Source organism: Cygnus atratus, unplaced genomic scaffold, assembly GCF_013377495.2.
Source record: "Cygnus atratus isolate AKBS03 ecotype Queensland, Australia unplaced genomic scaffold, CAtr_DNAZoo_HiC_assembly HiC_scaffold_136, whole genome shotgun sequence".
Lineage (NCBI taxonomy): Eukaryota > Metazoa > Chordata > Aves > Anseriformes > Anatidae > Cygnus > Cygnus atratus.
In genome coordinates, this window is record NW_026109729.1 from 4,015 (window position 1) to 22,422 (window position 18,408).

The 18,408-nt window shown below is 35.5% G+C and overlaps 1 protein-coding gene across 1 annotated transcript in view; it reads left to right on the forward strand.

Annotated features, from left to right (window-relative positions):
• Positions 1-1,012: 1,012 nt before the first annotated feature.
• The window catches only part of LOC118258022 (intraflagellar transport protein 80 homolog), a gene marked incomplete at its 5' end in the record, with an annotated part of 29,043 nt that continues 11,647 nt past the window's right edge, over positions 1,013-18,408 (forward strand). Inside the window, 8 exon segments of the mRNA XM_035566529.2 lie at positions 1,013-1,152; positions 1,722-1,811; positions 2,634-2,771; positions 11,639-11,818; positions 14,356-14,424; positions 14,426-14,475; positions 15,344-15,418; positions 17,060-17,223. Coding sequence (XP_035422422.2) covers positions 1,013-1,152; positions 1,722-1,811; positions 2,634-2,771; positions 11,639-11,818; positions 14,356-14,424; positions 14,426-14,475; positions 15,344-15,418; positions 17,060-17,223 — 906 coding nt within the window.

Here is an 18,408-nt window from a genome sequence, read left to right on the forward strand (position 1 = left end):
AATTTGCTGCTCATTGCTACAGGGCTTTTGCTGTGATAGAAACAAATGTTTGGACATGCTCTGTACTTAATTTTTTACTTCTATTTGCAAGGAATCAAGTAGGGTAATACTTTGATTCTTCTTGAGGGGAGACTAATCCTGTCAAGTACTACGGAAAATATTTGCATAGTTGGCAAGTCTGATTTTTTTTTTTCCTGGATGCTTTTTCAGTGCAATTTTTCACTTTCTTCTATTTTCAAAAAAGGTCATTTAAAAACTGTAACATAACATGTGTTTAAAACAGAACAGTCAGTTTGATTCCAGATACCTCGTTGTGGAGTTTTCAACCTGAACAAAAAATCAGTTAATTGGGAAAAATCTGTGAAGTCTGCAGGCCAGTCTTTCTAGTGTTATCTTTTGTCATTTGATTTTGTAAGCTGCTTGTATGTGCAATGCTTGTTTGTTTTATAAGTGCAGCAAACTTAAAAAGTGCAGCAAATGTGTTATGTTAGAGGATTCTTTATGGATCCTGGGCATCTTAAAAAATATTTTTGGTGCAATACAAAACTACCTATAACAGTAATAAATCCGTATACATTTTCCTGTAACCCAGGTGTAGCATTGGAAAAGTCATCAATTATTTATATAGTTTTGTAAGTGTAGATGTTTTGTTCAGAGGTCAGTTTAGAGTGGTCCCACTGAAAGTGGTAGGTGTTGGTTCTCTCGAGTGGATTTGCCAGGACTTCACTCCATGTGTTTTTGTTCCTTTGAGGAGTGTGGGAAGGCTGCGCAGTGTGAGCTGAAGGTCTTCAGGGCTGGTTTTCAGGGTTGTGTCCATGTTACTGCTGTTCCCGCAGCTGTCTAAAACATGAAGTGAACCAGTAAACGTGGCTGTGAGTGCAGACAGATGCATGTGGAGGACAAATGGTTGCCTGTAGGCTGGCTTTCTCCTACTCCTGAATCTTTGATGTGTGATTTGAAGTAACCAGTTTGAAGTGGCTGTTGCAGTTTCTGCATAATTTGATCAGTTAAGTCATAAGAAATGTTTTCTTTGTGTCTACAGGAACACCGGTGTACTCAGTAGCCTGGGGACCTGATTCTGAAAAGGTTCTCTATACTTCAGGAAAGCAGCTGATTATTAAACCTCTCCAACCAAATGTTAAAGTTTTACAGGTATCATTAATACATTAAGGTCTCACTTCCCATGTGAAAACTCTTTTCAGTTATCTATAGCTTTGCCAAACATTGAACGTTTGTGCTAAAATTTTCCAGGCAGTGTGCATGTGGCTCTTTTTTTCTGTCCACCTCCTATTTCAACTAAAACTTCCTTTTTTAAGAGAGAGAGAGAAAGTATTTACAAAAAGGGAAATGCTTAATCACATGCCTGAAGAATATCCACAATAGAAATTGTCAAATAATTTTTAATTTACAGAAATGAACAAAGAGGAAGCAGAAAGATGCAAGAGCCTTTCCATTTGTTAGAAAAAGGCTGAAAGATACAGCAGCAATCCTCTGGAACGTTCTTTTCGTGCAGATTGTTAGGCTTTCATTCGGCCTTGTTCCAGGCTGTCTTTAATTTATTCTTCTACAGAAGAGAATAAGCCCGTGCATTTATATTGTTGGAAACCTTGATCTACACTGGAGTGTGTGAATACTACTAAATGATAATTAATGATAAGTATTAAACATAGAAATTCTCAGACTTGTTGCATTTATGTTTTTGTTTTGTTTTTCTGTTTCAGTGGAAAGCCCACGATGGCCTTATTTTAAAAACTGACTGGAACTCAGTCAATGAACTTATTCTTTCTGCAGGTGAAGACTGTAAATACAAGGTGTGTACTGGTTAACTTCTTCGGGGAAACTAAATTATCAAAAACATATTTGTAGGCATTCTGAAGTTTTCTAATCTTAATAACACTGAGAAGCTCAAAATTAAATGAGAAGGCTTTCAGTTTTCAAGAAAAACTTGTTACCTATTTACATTATTTTTAAGCCTCACTCTGTCTAGTAGCATAAAATTAGAAGTGTGTCTGAAAAAGTATGCTAGAACAAAAATTAGTAAAACGCAATTGAAATAAACTCCTACAGGAAAATACGTAGAACTATAAAAATGAGTACTTGGAATAATGTAACCTATGACATATTTGACATATCTGAAAGGAGTAATGACAAAATTAGAGGAGGTAAAGCCACTGCAAATGACTTGACGCTACTAATTGACTTCTTGGTCTTCTAGTGGTTACAGTCAGTGAGAAAATCTGTTTGGTCTAGAAATTTGAGGAGTACCTTGCATTTTTGGGAAGCAAGTGCAAATAAAATAAACCTTGTCGTTATGTTACAGACTTACAGTAAAGTACAGGAAACAAAACTCATTATTTCAAAATATTTTATATAGAGAATAATGTAATATTTGCCATAGCAGCAAAGTCAAGTCCATTGCATTAAACTAACCAATATTGATTAGGAGCAGCCTATAATGAAAGATGAACTATAATACGATGTGTGTTTTTTTTTTTTCCAGTTACACAACAATACACTAAAGTAACTAGGAGACTGTATTTCTGTAACTTTTGTAATTGTGAGGGTTAGCTCTAGAATATGTAGAGGTGCACTCAAGGTGTGGTCATATAACATTTTTAATATATTTTTTTAAGGTATGGGACAGTTATGGGCATCTGCTGTACAGCTCACAGCCCCATGAATATCCTATAACATCCATTGCTTGGTCTGGGGATGGAGAATTATTTGCTGTGGGGTCTTTTCATACTTTACGTCTATGTGATAAAACTGGGGTAAGTAATAATGCTGAGAAATGGCAGATGTAGAACTGTGCAAATTTATTGATAATACAGTAAATATTCCTGGGGTTATACTTCTTGATCTTCCTAGCTGCACATCTAAATATGTTCTGGTAGGTAAAAATTCTTTAAATAATATTGTCTTTCAGGACATTACACTTTTCTGGTTTTGTTTGCTCGTTTGTTTGTTTGCTTGCTTTTTTTTACATATTTTTCCTTTAAAACTGTAAGAATTTACAAGCATATCCTGTAAGGCTATAATGAAATGCTACTAACTGTAAAAAGTAAGTAGTGAATGACAATGAGCTGTCTTAAAAAAGGAGATAAAAGAACAATGTCCATGGGAAAAAAAAAAAAGAATAAAATTTCCTATGCATATATTATTTAGCTTATTTTTCCTTAAAAAATTCTAAGAATTGACAGGCATATTTTATAAGATCACAAAATGCAATTGTCAGACATCAGAAATGATAACGCTAAAGCAGTAGTAAAAGAGGAGCTAAGAGAACATTTATGATTTTGTTTCTAGTGGATGGACAGGGCATAATTATTCTAGCTAAGATATACTTTAATCCTCTCATCTGAGCTTCTCTATTACTACCTGACTGTAGAATAACAGAAGAAAGACGCACCTAAAGGAGCTAACTCTCGTTTTGTTGTTGTCGTTTGCTTTTTTTTTCTGACTTGCAGCTTTACTCCGAGTTTGCTGTTGCTGACCTAGTATTTTTTTTTCTTCCAACTTGGTCTCCAATTAAAATTAATGTGGTTTCATCTGCCTTCGCTGGTATTCTAAAAAAGTTAGCCCAAAGCACAGATTGACCTGATTGTCTCTGTGGATTTCCTGTGGTTCTGCATCTTTTTGTTCAGACTCGAATTGCATCAAACCTTGCCGGTTTGGGACTTTCATTGACCCATTGACCCCTCTTTTGTTGTTGCATTCATTGCACTTTTGCTCAGGTTGGGAAAGCAGCGTTTGCTGTGGTGTCTGGGGCATCCTCAGTACCTCGGGTTTTTCCCTGCTGTGAACTGGGACGGCACGTTTCAGGTAGCTTTACATTCATGAGAACAGCCTTTAAAAATTGTACGAGAAGAGGCATGCAGGGTAGGATCTCTGAGTCTTCGTATTTCACTTTCTGTACCGATTCTGATTTTGGTAATCTTCTAAAAAAAATAAATGTAATTGAGGCCTTTAAATTTGAAGCGGGGATTGCTTCAATTTTCTGTGCCTTTCCCTCTTGCTTTGAGAAATTCCTCGTGCTACTTAATCTGTATAAGTAAAATTTGTGTATAGTTGTCTTGAAGGAAAACACCTCACATGCAATTTTCTTCTGGAAAGCATTACTCTGCAGATTTTTTGTTTAATATGCTTCATTTATATCTGATTTTTTCAGATATTTATGTTAAGGAGATTTTTTTTATCACCTATGTGTTAAAAGCACACTAGAAAGTTCAGAAGAGTAAAGTTGAGTTGGAGCTTATTACTTGTGCAAACGAGAACAGGTAACTTTCACATAGGTTTAAAAAAAAAAGGGACTGAAGTAGGTATAAAAAATATAGAAGTAAAAAAGATATTTCCTGTCTCTTTGGTATATGTTTTGAGAACAAATATACTGTGAGAAGTTTCCTTTTATCACCTCACATTTCACGTGGATTATACAAAGCAGAGAAAATGCATATTAAACAGTGCAAACATTGTTACAACAGATTACAATTTCCATCGTGTAATGTTTTTCATCATTGAAACTATTCTTTTAAAAGAAGGTATATCTTACTGTTAGATTTCTCTGCCTGTGTTTTGTTCAGAGTTAAATACTGCCTCTCTGAAGAAAATGGATAAATACTCTGTGCATGCAATCATAACGATTGTGCGGTCACCTCTCAACTGTCAGATGGTGGGACATTCAGATAGCTGTTCACAGTCTCTACCGCCAGTGGGGACATCATTTCTTCTCCCTGGCATCCTTCTGGTCGGGTTAATGTTAGGCGTGGAGAGTGTGGCATTGTCTTTTTGACTGCCCCCAAACGTTTTTTCCTAGGCAAAGTGGATAAGAGGATTTGTCTCCATTTAATATGCCACGTAACTCTATTTAAAATGTAATTAAAGCAGTAACCTGCTCTGTTGCCTTTCCATCTCCCTATATAAATATGCCATTGTAGAAGTGTTTCTATACATATAGCATATTTTGCAGCCAAATAAATTGTATTTATGCTAGTACAATTACATCTGTGTTGGTCTATGTTATGTAACACAGTGCTTTAAACAACCAGACTAGCCGTTACCACTAGTATTCTTCCTCAAAGAGCACTTTAAACCGTGCTCTCTTCTTTCACAACCACTTTCTGCCTCCTTTCTGAGTACTGGGATTACGGAGCTATATTAGCAAATGGTAAACTGAAATACATATGCTCTTTTGTGGGTGATGCCAACAATTTAAATAACATTTTGCACTCAACATAGATTTAAGCTTAAGTGTGACGAAGGCTGATGTACTGGAAAAGGAAGACAAATACTAGATTTTTTTTTCTGCCATCTTGTAGGCTGTTTTTTATAGCTTTTGTTTCTGATCCCCAGGGCATTACTGTTTTTCTTGCTAGCCATTATATAATCTAATTTATTGTAAGTACAGTTGAAACTCCTACTAACTAAAAATGAGTAATTTTTTAATCAGTATATAATAATAAGTCTGTTTGTGGACTTTAAAAAAATGTAGATAGGTTTATTTTTTCACAAAATTAAGGGCTCTTTTACCTGGTTTATTTCTCAACTCTCAAAGAAATAAAGGCATGTACAGTAGCTAGTGCCAGATGTTTTTCTCTATTTAGCAGCTAGCAATGATAAATTATTATCTTCAAAAGTCGTGACTTTTAATGAAAGTTTCTTTCCTGACATTAAATGTAAATAGTTACTAAAGAACTAGCTTGCTAGTAATGGGAGAAAAGGAAGAATGATTCACATACCACCAGAGTGATGGAGTTTGAAGAGAACCAGACCTGGCTTTTACTGGTCAACATAGACATTTTTATTATGTCTGATGTAATGGAGCTATATTGGCAAATTGCTCCTTAGGGAGCCATCAGGCGATATATATATCATTAACTCTTCTCTAGCATATGTGTTCAGTTTTGGGACATAATTAAATTAAATTCTGTTAGTGTATGTTCTTTTCTCCTATTCTTTTTTTCTTCCTGGATACTTTGTTCTGGCAGCTGTACGTTAAGAAAGAAAACTAAAAATATAACAGTAACTCTTAGAAAAGTTTTATTTCTTCATTTAAAAATCACCTTTGCTCTTGATAGCTTTGTTTATCTAAAATAAATTATTATGGCTACCGTACAGAATAACAAACAAAATATATTTACTGTTGGAATTTGTTGTCTGCCCTAAGTGTCTGTGATCATTAATCCTGTAGAGGCTACTAAGATTAATTTTAAGGCATAAATATCGAAATGTAATGCTGGATGTGTTGATAGATAGACTTGAACCCTCCTGGTGTTCACAGCTTTTCCGAATCTAATCACTTGGATGGAGGGCGATGCTTAAAAAGTTCATTTATGTAAGCTATTTCCTGTGGCTCTGCGTGCTTCCCTTGACATTACTGATCAGGTCAAAATATTTACACAGTAAGAGATGGTAAGAATGACTGAAATCCACTGATTTCCTCCTTCTCCACTCCACTCCCACATAAGTGCCTTAGAAAATGGACCCTACCCATCTGCTCCTAAGACAGGTTGTGTCGTGAATGCTTTGGAGAGTAGGATAATAATATAAAAACCACAGTAATAAAATTTAGGGAACATTGCCTAATATCTGTAGAAAATAAAGGAAAAATATCTGCAAGTGTAACAGCTATTCCTCACCCCATTTAAAGCAAGTGGAAGTATGGTGCTATGGCTCTGTTGAGCTCTGTTGTTACGTGGTTCTTTTCAGCTTTTTCCCAAGAAGACAATATAATGAGAGTTATTGCATTATTTGTTGCATTATTTGATATCCAGAATTGGTTATATGTTAAATAGTTAGCGGTGTTCTTTTTTTCCTTATTTTTTAAACTATTGATAAATGAGGGGAAAAAAAGCATCTAAGGATTTTAAAACTACAGTGTAGCAGGTATCTACAGAGAAGCTTTGAAAATAATTTAAGATTTATCTTTAAAACCATGATTCCCATTCAGGAGAGTGAATTGTGTGACTATTGTAAAATTAACATTATAATATGTCCTTTATATTACCATTAGATATTAGACTAATACAAAAAAGATGGCAAGATTTTGAAAGTGGCTGTATACAATGCATGTGTTTTCATACTATTCAGAATTGTCCTATAGACAGCACTATAGAAATCACCGCAAATCTGTTTTCCTATAGAGTTACAATGAGCTTTGAACCCATTACATTTAGTCTTGCTTCACACAGATATGCATTTGGCACTGTAGCAAAAAAAGTTTTTGTGTTTTTTCTTGTGAACTGTCTCTATTTCATCTACCTTTATTAACAATCAAGAAGCTGAATTCTTTGTAGCTCAATAAAATAAAAAAATTTACAGATGGGTTTCCCATGGAGTTATGTTGCTGACCAATTCTTTCCAAACTGACATATTTTAATTTATTAGAATTGGCTAATGTGACTTCTGGAAGAAAATGAAAACATGTGGATTGTCTATGGAAGTAATAATCTATATAAAGAATTACATCAATATTTCATTTTCTAAGGTTAAGAATTTATATGGGACAGTTTGTCATCCTATTTTTAGTTCTTCTGGGGTCCAATAATTACGAGAGCGTGCTTGGATTTCAGGAGAATTTTTGGAAAGCAGCATAATACCTCCCCTGGAGGTACTGGCTTAGTCGTTTTTTTGATAATTAACTTTAATTACTAGAGCTAAGTCCAACAAATGTTTGAGAAGGCAACAGGAACCCTTCTTAGCCTGTGCTTTCTTCAAGTCACACGTTGAGGAAAGTTTCTCCTTCTCAGGTAGTAAATTGCTGTATATCCACCCGTAGCTCTGGATTCCTTACCACCAGTTATGCATGTTGTCTGTGGTCTGTAGGATCTTCTGTGGATGCTGGTGTGGTGGGAGTTGGAAGCCTGATGAGGGTGTTTTTGATACAATAAGCTTTATGTTTTATACTCAGTAAAATAAGGGTGGAGTCATATAGAGACATAGGCATCCTACAAGCTAGGTCTGTATGTGTATGAATATTCAGGTGCTTCTAAAGCGTCCGAGTATAGATTTGCTTTGGATAATTGATTTTATAATCTTGTAATATTTGACGTGCCTTCTGTTATATGATAAAATTAATAGGCATTTTCTGAAGCGAAGCTTCCAGGCAGTTTGCACTAAAACATCACTTGCCAGCCTTAATGGGCATGCAGACTGCAATAAGTTTTGAGGTATCAGCTACCAGTGCACTAATGTGAATTCCCCAGCAGGGCACGTGCCAGACTGGTCCTTCACTTTAAAATAAACAAGTAAAAGTTCTTATTTAGCAGGACCTGAGCCTTTGTGCAGATGTCAGCCCGGTCGGCTGTGTGGGGCCAAGAGCGTGTGGTTCCTCTTGGTCCTTTCTGCTCTATGAATCCTGGAATGGTCTGCAGGGGAGATCGTGTGTTTTCTTTTTGTAAACAAAGGCAAAATTAGCAAAGATGATAGTTAAAGCCAGCTGATTAGGTATGTTGTGCAGATTCTGACTTCATGGGGAGGCTCAGCAGTATCAGCTTTAGTTCAGCTTGTGTCAGTGCTCCCTGCACCAAGCTCTGCGCACTTGTAAAGAGACCCTGAACAGAGACCAGCCAGGAACAACGAACCATCCACGGTTGACATTAGTATTATTTTTATTATTTAAAATATAACAGAATGCTCTTTCTTCATTATGTTTCTTTTCAATGTATTTATGCACTGGTATTATGTGGATAACCATTCTTAACTTACTGCACTCAGTCCAGAAATAATAACTAACTCGATCCTTCATATTGAGTCTTGATCTATCAATATTATGCATTTGAAAGGCTATCCTTGTTCCTCTGAATTTGCTCATTAAAATTGACCCACGTCTCAAGAGCCTACTCCGTTTCCATTTCTGGAAGTCAGACAATACTCAATGGCTGCAGTGCTTCATCTATTTTTACTACATTGTGTAATCAGAAAAGGGAAGCTTAAGTTATTGCTTTTAGGTATTCATTTAGTATAATGAAACTTCTATAACTACTGGTTTTGTTCTTCAGGGTAGTTCATTGAATTCAATAAAGAATTAATTATGACACAGGAGAAGTATAAGCCGAAGAGTAATACCACAGGATAATATTGCAGCATTTCAGACAATGTTGGAAGAACATTCGTACAGTCATTCATACAGTCATAGCCATATCCTGATTTTTTTAACTCAGTGTATTGAGGAGATGCATAACAGTTTGTAGAAATTGTTTCTATATTGCAAATGCAGAGATAAATTATCTTTATTTATCGGAGCTTTTTGTGTGCATGATGTATCAGACATCTTCAGGGAGTATGGATCACAGGAGTGCTCTGAATTACATCAGGTGCTTCTGAAAGGAATAGGAAATAGAACTTTCTAACTGTTTTATATTTTTAAAAATGTATATATTTTAGGTTGTAATCTGGAAACATGTTACTAAGTGTTTGAAATACCTGAAAGAAAAGCAGACTTTTGTCTTATAAAGAGGTAATTTGGGAAATGTATTCTCTTTCAGAGGTGCAGTCTATCTGCTCTGCATAAAAAAGTTAGCCCTACAGCCAGATGCTTCAAGCTCCATGATGTGGTTCTTAGTTGATGGCTTGAAGCCTTTATCTGACGTAAATGGCCTTAGAAAAAAACTCTTGTCTGCTTGAGAAGATCCTAATACCCAGCTCTGAAATAGCGCTTCTTCACACTCTTTTCAGACCACATCTGGCCAGCTGTGAAAAATGTCTCAGATGTAGGAGGACTTGTAGAGCATTCTGAGTGTGCTTGTTGCAATCATTGCGTGGCCCTACAACTCAAGAGCTTACTCATTCCCCATGTAAGGATGTCAGACACAAATTAAAGATATGCTTTTAATTACTATGGAGTGTCTCATACAGAGCTCATCCTGTTGAGGCAGAAGAGTAAGTTACGGACTTTTCTCAAAAAAAGAAAAAAAAAAAAAGGAAAAGTAAAAAGCAATTACCTTCCCCAACTGCAGATTATATAGGCAGTGAATGGTGTGTCTGAGCCAAGAGGCATGGAAGCTGAAACCTTAAAATTGAGTGCTTGAAATTGGAAAGTCAGTCAGTGCTGACATTGTCTTTCACTTGCCCTTGTGTGCCTCGGCAGTAAAAGAGCTGTAACTCAGTAAGTCATCTCAGAGAGTACGCTGCACATCGTTAGCACAACTGGGAGCTTGAATTTCATCCCATTGTGTTTCCTTGCTATTGAAAATTGCTCTGACACCTTTATTTTAATATGATTTTTGTGATTTCATTTTGGATAAATCATACAAAGACTTTGTGTGAAGGACTTCATATTTCTTTGGTCTTATGGGTACTGCAAAAGAAATCAGAGTATGAAATGTGTTAGAAACATTAGGTGAATATTTTCTTCCAGCTGTCTCCCCTTTGGTGTAATATCATGTATCTGAAAGTCACGAGAATCCAATGTCTACATTTAACTTCGATCACATGTTTTTTCTTAATGATTTGATTCTTAAGTTTTCAAATGTGTTTGAATATTCAGATAGTTCTGCAAGAGCTAAATGCTATTAAAAATATTCTGTTATACAGTTCTGAAGGGGCTATAGTTGAGATTTGCTTCTCCTTTTAAACTCTGGTTTAAATTCTTCCTAGAAGTCCATAAAAAGGTTATTTCATTTTTGTCACCCACTTTCAGGGAAACGCTTGTTCTCAGGTTTGGGATGACTTGTTTGAACTGCGTGTCTGAGATGCAAGAAAGAGAAGACGGGTGTCTTGGTCTGATAATTCTAGTTTTTGACAAGAGTGTATTGACAAGGATCCACCTAAATTTAGAGGAGTCTTGCACATAAGGCTGAGTGAATTTGAGAATAAAGGTTTTCACTGAAGAAAGTGTAAATATGGGAATGGAATAAAATTAAGCTTAGCATTAAATGTAAGCTGCTCTAGGTGTCTCCAAGGCTAGGCCAGATCTCAGACTGTGGTTGCAGTAATGTTTCAACTTCTTGTTTTTGTTGCAGGCATAGCAACTGGAAACGTTAATACATCTTTCCCCTTCAAAATAACAATAACAGAGACTAGGGAAAAGGGCGGGCAAGGTATCTAGCATCTTCCTGTGCTAGGAGGAGAACGATGCGTAGGCATCGCTTTCAGTGCTTCTCTTCATCCACTTAGGTTGGAAGCATGGAGAGGAGCAATGGCAGCTCTCTGTGCAGCAGTGGCTGCTTTAAGCTGATTTTGCCTGGGCATTGCTAGTTCTGTGTGCAGGAACGGCCGCCACTGCAGCATAAGCTGAATGCACACACTTAGGACTGTAGCCTACTGTACCAGTGTAACCAGTGTCATTGTTTCTAAGTGTGCTTCCTTAATTTTCATGTAGTGGTTGCCTAGGTTTATGGATGGCTACGTACGCTTTAAATATACTGTGTCTAGTTAACTTTTACCTAATGTACTTCAGGCACTGGGACATTCTTCATTTCTGCCGTATCTGATGGTTTTCTTTTTTTGTGTCCCCACTTTTCAAGTAATCTAATTTAAGAATCTAATCTCTTTGGTTTGCTTGTTAAAACTGTGATAAAAAGTTATGCCATCGATACATTTCTGTTAAAAAATGTGAATAACTCTGTAACTATTATTACAATCAATTATTTCCAAAAAAGTACAAAATGGTTAAGAATTCTTTTCTCTTTTTTTCTGCAAGTGGTCCTATGCTTTAGAGAAGCCCAACACTGGCAGCATATTTAATATTGCTTGGTCTGTTGACGGCACTCAGCTAGCTGGAGCATGTGGCAATGGACACGTCATCTTTGCCCACGTTGTGGAGCAGCGCTGGGAGTGGAAGAACTTTGAAATAACATTGATTAAGAGGAGAACCATGCAGGTAATCTTAACTATGCAGAACTCTACATCCCGAGTAGTCGCTTTCTAAGGCTTTTCTCAGTACAAGATTTGAATTTTTAATCCCCAAGTAACAAATATTATTGACTATCCTTTATTTCCATGTATATATCACCGAAAATGTTAAGATCATAAAATGGCCAGAGTTAGCAAATAATATAAATAGTTATCCCTTGTACAAAAGATCAGATCTCTGTAAACTAAACCATACTGCCAGATGAGCCAGAAGTACTTTATCCTCCAGAATAAAATAAAGCCCATTTGGAGAACATGTGAAATTAGCTGTGGGAGGCAGCTTATGAGAGATAATTTCAAGTGTAATGAAAATGTTTATGCAGAAAACAATACAAGTATGTGGGCCAAAACCAAAGCATGGTATTATTTCAATAGTGTTACAGTAACTGTCAGCAAAGATGAAGCTGCCTAAGTGTAGACAATACAGAGGAACTTTCTTTGCCTTACCTGCATTCATAAGATGCTGGAGGGACTGATGCACCTCGTAACAGCTGATTCTTTAGCTAGGTGTGCCAGTGCCCATGTCGTTAGTGAAGCTGTGATGAATGTGCTGTCTCAGCAAATTTCCAGATACATTTGGTTGCTGGCTGTAGGTGCTTATCTGCACCACATGCGTATTGCAGCCTAGATCCAGATCTTCCAAAGGTACAGAACTTTGTCATGCATCATATATCACACATCAGGTACCCGCTTGGTGCTTCCAGCCCCTGAGTGTCGAGCACCGAGCTCCGGGGGAGCTGCAAGTCTCAGCGCTGCTGGAAGCCAGCAGGCCCTACATGTTGGTTTCTGGAGCTAAGCTCAGGATCCTTCCTTTGGAAAAATCTTGGCCCGGATCCACAATTTAGGTTACAGATATCTGGGAATTAATACGAAAATATGAATTTACCTTCTAACTTGTCTTCTGTGTTCCCAGACACTGACTCACAACATTTGCTCCGTGGACAGTGGGTAATATAAAATTTCCATCTTACAAATTTTCCAAATTACACATTTGATATTAGACACCAGGCCAATATTTTCAATATCAAATTCAAGTTCCTAAATTCCTAATTAGGCCCTTAAATGTTTTTTGGTCTCAATTCTTTCATGTTGACTATGTAATTGGGAAAAGTTGTAACAACAGGAATGCTGTATAACATTGTGTCTAGTGGTGGGATAATATGAGTCAGTGTCTGGGACAACAGAAGACAAATTAGCAGGTAAAAATTCATATTTCTTCTTTCATTCCCAGACATCGACTGTAAACAGATGGGCTCTGTTAATAACTCCAGGGAGTTTGAATATGCAAACAACTGAGAAGGATAGCTAACCCTGATCCAAGATTTTATTTTATTTATTTTATTTTTATTTTATTTTTATTTTATTTTTATTTATTTGTATTTATATTTTTATTTAGTTTTTTATTATTAATTTTTATTTATTTTATTCCTATATACTTATATAGAAAAATCTTACCCACAAAAACTTTCTAGATGCATTCCTTTGTTCTTATTATTACAATAGGAAAGTTAGTTTATGGACATATCACTGCAGTGGACACAACAAATTAATATGCCTTGGAAATCGTTCTAGACTTCCATAATAATTGAGTTCAATCCTCGTTTTGCAATCGGTTGAAAAAACGGAGAAAATCAAGGAGAAATTACCACCCTAGTAGATTTCATGCAGCTACAATCTAAAGACATCTTTGAGCTCAAAAATCTGTGATGATTACAGGCAAACTGTGATTTTCTTGTAACATTGTCATCTTGAGCAAATTTTCACAGACAATGACATGGCCTACTTATCAAGGTCATATACTAAATTTCTCTTAAAGTATGTTAAATAGCCAGAACTGTTTAATAACTAGGCAGCATATCTTTATCAAAACCTTGGTTATTGCTAAGTGTTCAGATGGGATCATGATGGGATCACTGAAGTATTTATTACATTTCAAATTGGTTTAACCAGCTGAACAGTGAGTGTTAAATGGGAACTTTCAGACATCCTTGATCACAGATGCTTTATCAACTCATGTATTATATTTTGCTTATACCTTCTGTGTTCCAATTAAGCATTAATTATTCATTCCTTTCTTTTAAGGAAGTCTATCCAGCTCTTGAGTAATTTTTATTCCTTGAGCATTCCTGCTGTTTGTGCTTTTCTGTTTTTAACAATTGACTCTTGGAGTACCCCAGCTGTGATTATGCTTTTGATTTTGAATAGAACATCCATTCACAAAGACAGAAAATTAACAGATAAAAATTACGTTTAAAGCAAAATTTCTTTTTTTTTTTTCCCAAAATTTGTTTCAAAGCATATTCATTGTTTATTCAGAGTTTATAGAACCTTTGCATTTTAAGTTTTCCACCAGTACTGTGCAAGTGCCTATTCCAATATAATTGTGTTCTTCTACTAATGGTATAATAGTATCAGCATGTGCTTATAATAAGAAAGAATATAATATTTAACAACTTTCATTTCATTTATTGCCATTTTATTCATCTAAAGATTTCTCTCAATTAGGTGCACAATGTTATTAATGATGCAGTTGATTTGCTGGAATTCCGTGATAGGGTTATCAAGGCCTCTTTGAAACTATGGGCATTTGGTTGTCTCAACTTCTCTTCAATGTTACGTATTTTCGTAAGTAATACGTATTCATAGAAGCTTTTTTGAATTTATTTAACTGTTGTAAGAAAGCAGCAGAAACTTTATTTGAAGTACAGTAGTTCATGACCTATTTGTTTTTGAAACTAATTGAAATATTCTATCTAGCATCATATACAACAAAATGTATTTGAGTACAGTTGGCCCTCCTTCTGTCATCCTTTCTTCCAGCTTCTTCTAGCTTCTTGTACAGCCAGTCAGTGCACCAACATGTGGCTACAAAATTTCTGCTCTTTTCAGATAGAGGCAGCAGTAATGATGGCTGGATGCAAATGTATTTGTCCCCATTAGGTGACTCCATCCAGTGACTTTATTTGAATACTGCTTCTGGCATGCCAGTTGTTTTGGAATAAAATCAGAATGATTCAATCCTACATCATTTTTTAAGACACGTGATATTTTGTTTCATATGCTGAGATCTAAAGTTTACTGCTGAAGCAACTAATCAGCTCAGTGAGACGACTGATGTTGAACAATAATCCAGCCTGTAACAGGGCGTGTATCCTGACTCCAGATCACTCTAAGAGTTGAGCTGTGATTTAGAAGTACTTTAAAAGTGTACTTGCTTCATATAAACATGATTTTGCTGTTCAGTCAGACTCCTAGGTTAGCTTACAGCTAATGTCAAGGGATGCAAAAAAGAAAGCAGAAGTGTTACTGGATCATACTGCACAGTTATCATGTTACGTGGCTTCTTATATGCCGTTTTCCTTGTTGAAAATCTCCCTTTATAAAAATGTTAAATGATTAAAATGTGCGTGCTTACTTAGTGAATTCAACTTTGTATTTACAATGGTATGTTATGATAACGGTTTTAATAAATGATGATTTCTTTTTCCTGTAGTACAAAGAACTGGAATACACCACTTATCTTTGACCTGAAGGAAGGAACAGTCACTTTGATTCTACAAGCAGAAAGGTAGCTTACTGTAATGTTCATTATTAGATACTTCTTAAGATGTGTTTCTGAAAAACTTTGCCACCAAGTTCTTAGGAAACAAAACAAAATAACACACAGGAGATTTTAGAAATAGACAAAAATGTACAGTATTGGTAAGTAGCTTCTGAAGGCGTAGCCAGTGTATTTGACATACATCTGTAATGGTGGTAATGAATCTTATCCTTATATTACATGTGTATGGCTATACTTATTTATGGAAGAAAGTAAACCTTCCTCTAGTTTTATCGCCATCGTCTATTACAGTAACGTCTACTCTTTTTATGTGCTATATTGCTTTTTTGAAGTGGAATATATTTTATAGAAATTATCTTAGGCCTCCAAGTTTTATTAGAAACGTTTGCCAGGTATGCAAAATAAAAAATAAATGATGCTTTCATTTTTCTTACATATATGTACTATGTTTACAAGAAATTACATTTTTTTTTCTCAGTTTAAAAATGTTTTAATCTGTATTTCCTGACAAATCATTTGTCAGAGATCTTTACGTGTGCTTTTGTAGGAGAGTCTTTTAAAGGACTACGAATAGGAGCAGAATTCAAAAATCTTCAGTTTCAATTTTAGTCTTAATTCTCTTGGGCAAGTATTCTTGGACAACTTTTCCAGCATAATGCAGTGCAATACTCCCTGCATTGTTGAGTGCCCAGATTAAACACGTGTGTCTTGGACTGCAGAGAGACTGCAGTACAGGAAGGGGAAGCAAGTAGCCAGGATTCTGAAGATCGAATTCTAGATTGAAGTTTTGTGCCTGCTAATTAAAAGTATAGTTTGCAAGACCCATGGAACAAGATACCAGGTTCTGTGGCCATGAAGGTGATCCCTACCTCCACAGAACTGGAACCTAAAATTTTAGTAAAATATGTTCTATGCTGGCAGATCTGTGTGCAAACAGATGGTGGGTCATTTGGTGCCAACGGCAATGATATTTTACAATAGTTGGAGGTCTACGAACTGTTTTTTTTTTTTTTTTTTAATGGATGTATTTTTTTGTCTATGAACTATAGATACTGTACTTAACAAACAATTATTGTTATGCAGAAGTTATTTATATTCTATATAAAAGATTGCAATGTGTTTCTGGCAAATAATTTATTTCACTGAAGCTCTACGTCTAAATAGATGGCAAGCAGTTTGTTAACAGTGTCTTCTATTTTCTTTACGTTATAATCCAGTCATAGGCAGGAAACGATACAGATAATACTATTTCAAAGCTAGCTGTAAATATTAGGACTTTTTCTCAAAATATTCACAAAGTACACAAACCAATGGTCAGGGTTTTCACGTGTGGTGATGTGCAGGGAATACTGTGTGTAGTTATATGCTGTGTCATCAGGCATCATAAGATTAAAGCTTAAAATATCTATAACTGATAAAATCATGGTAATTCCAGATAATAAATATTTCTTATGGAAAAACATAACATTCACGTTAAAACTGAAGTCATCTGCTCAGAGCTTTCAGAATGTCAACTATGTAAGGCTTAGAAATTATGTCATTTAACTGAAAACATTTGCAGAATATTAGACAATTGTCTTCAAATGGTTGAAATGGTCATCCTTCTTTTCTATATTATTAAACAATTAGCTTTTTTTTTTTTTTTAGGCATTTTCTTCTTGTAGATGGTGGAGGACTTTATTTATATTCCTATGAAGGAAGATTAATTTCCTCTCCAAAATTTCCAGGAATGAGAACAGACATTTTAAATGCCCAGACAGTATCTCTGAGTAATGATACTCTGGCAGTAAAAGACAAAGCTGATGAAAAGGGTAAGTTTTCAGTTCTGATAGTTCCATGTTTGCTAATAATTTATTGTGAAGTTTTCAGCATCTGTGCATTTAACTTTGTTTTCCCTGCTTAGCATAATTGTTATAAAACGTAAGCATAGAGCATGAAGAATTTATTGATGGTATAAATCAAATATAATAATATAATAAAAACGACTTAAAATGATGGGTCTTGTATACCTTTGATTAAAAAAAAAAGAATGAGAATATATATATGTTTCCGAACTTCCAGCTGCATGTAATGCATTGGAAAACCATGGAATATTTGCAGTAAATACCTGCACGGTGGCTCTTCCATAATAATAAAATGAACTTTTATAAGTAACAATATGTTTTAGTGAAATGTATTCAGAAGAAATAAGTGGTTTTCAAAACAATTATAAACAGGTAAGTGAAAAGTTGGATTTTTTCTGGTCTATTTTACTCTGTGTATTTCTAATGCACAAGTGTATGTATGTTTTTTTACATATTAGTATGTATAACACAGCCTTTATTGCCATATTGACACCTTTGATGCAGTTAGGATAAAAACAGTAGAAGTATTATGGATAAATGAAGAAAACATGGAAAATTCATACAAGAATACTGACTGCTGTCTGTATCTGTATCTACACAAACTTTGGATTTTGATGGGAAATCCACTCTCTGGCCCTGTTCCTTTGGCCGTCATCCTGAATAAAACCCAAGAGCATCTCCAGCTCCAAATCATTGCTATTAGTGTCCTGAAAATCTTGTCAGCCAGTTCTGCACATAGACTGATCTTCATCAAAATTGTAATTTACAGAGCTTGGGTATCTGGCTATGTTTTCAAAATAAGTTCACCAAATGAAACTACTGATAGCAGCTTCTGTTCTGCTAATAAGTAGGGATTTGTATTTTTATTTTTCCCTATTCTTGCTACGAATCCCACCAGTAGTGGTAAAAAGCCTTATAATATGCCAGCACATGGGAAAACAGATTCTTGGCACAGGAAGCTGTGGCTTATCTAGGCCTGTTTATTCTTCTCAACTCACCCTAGCAGAAGCATTTTTTTCTTTGCTCTATTTTGAGGGCAGGTCTGTTTTTCATAATGCAGTGCATTATAGAAATATCTAAGAGCTGAGCGTGCTACAGGAAGCAGTTTGCACATCAGAGCCAGGAGCTCTTTACAAGCCCATTTACTCCCAA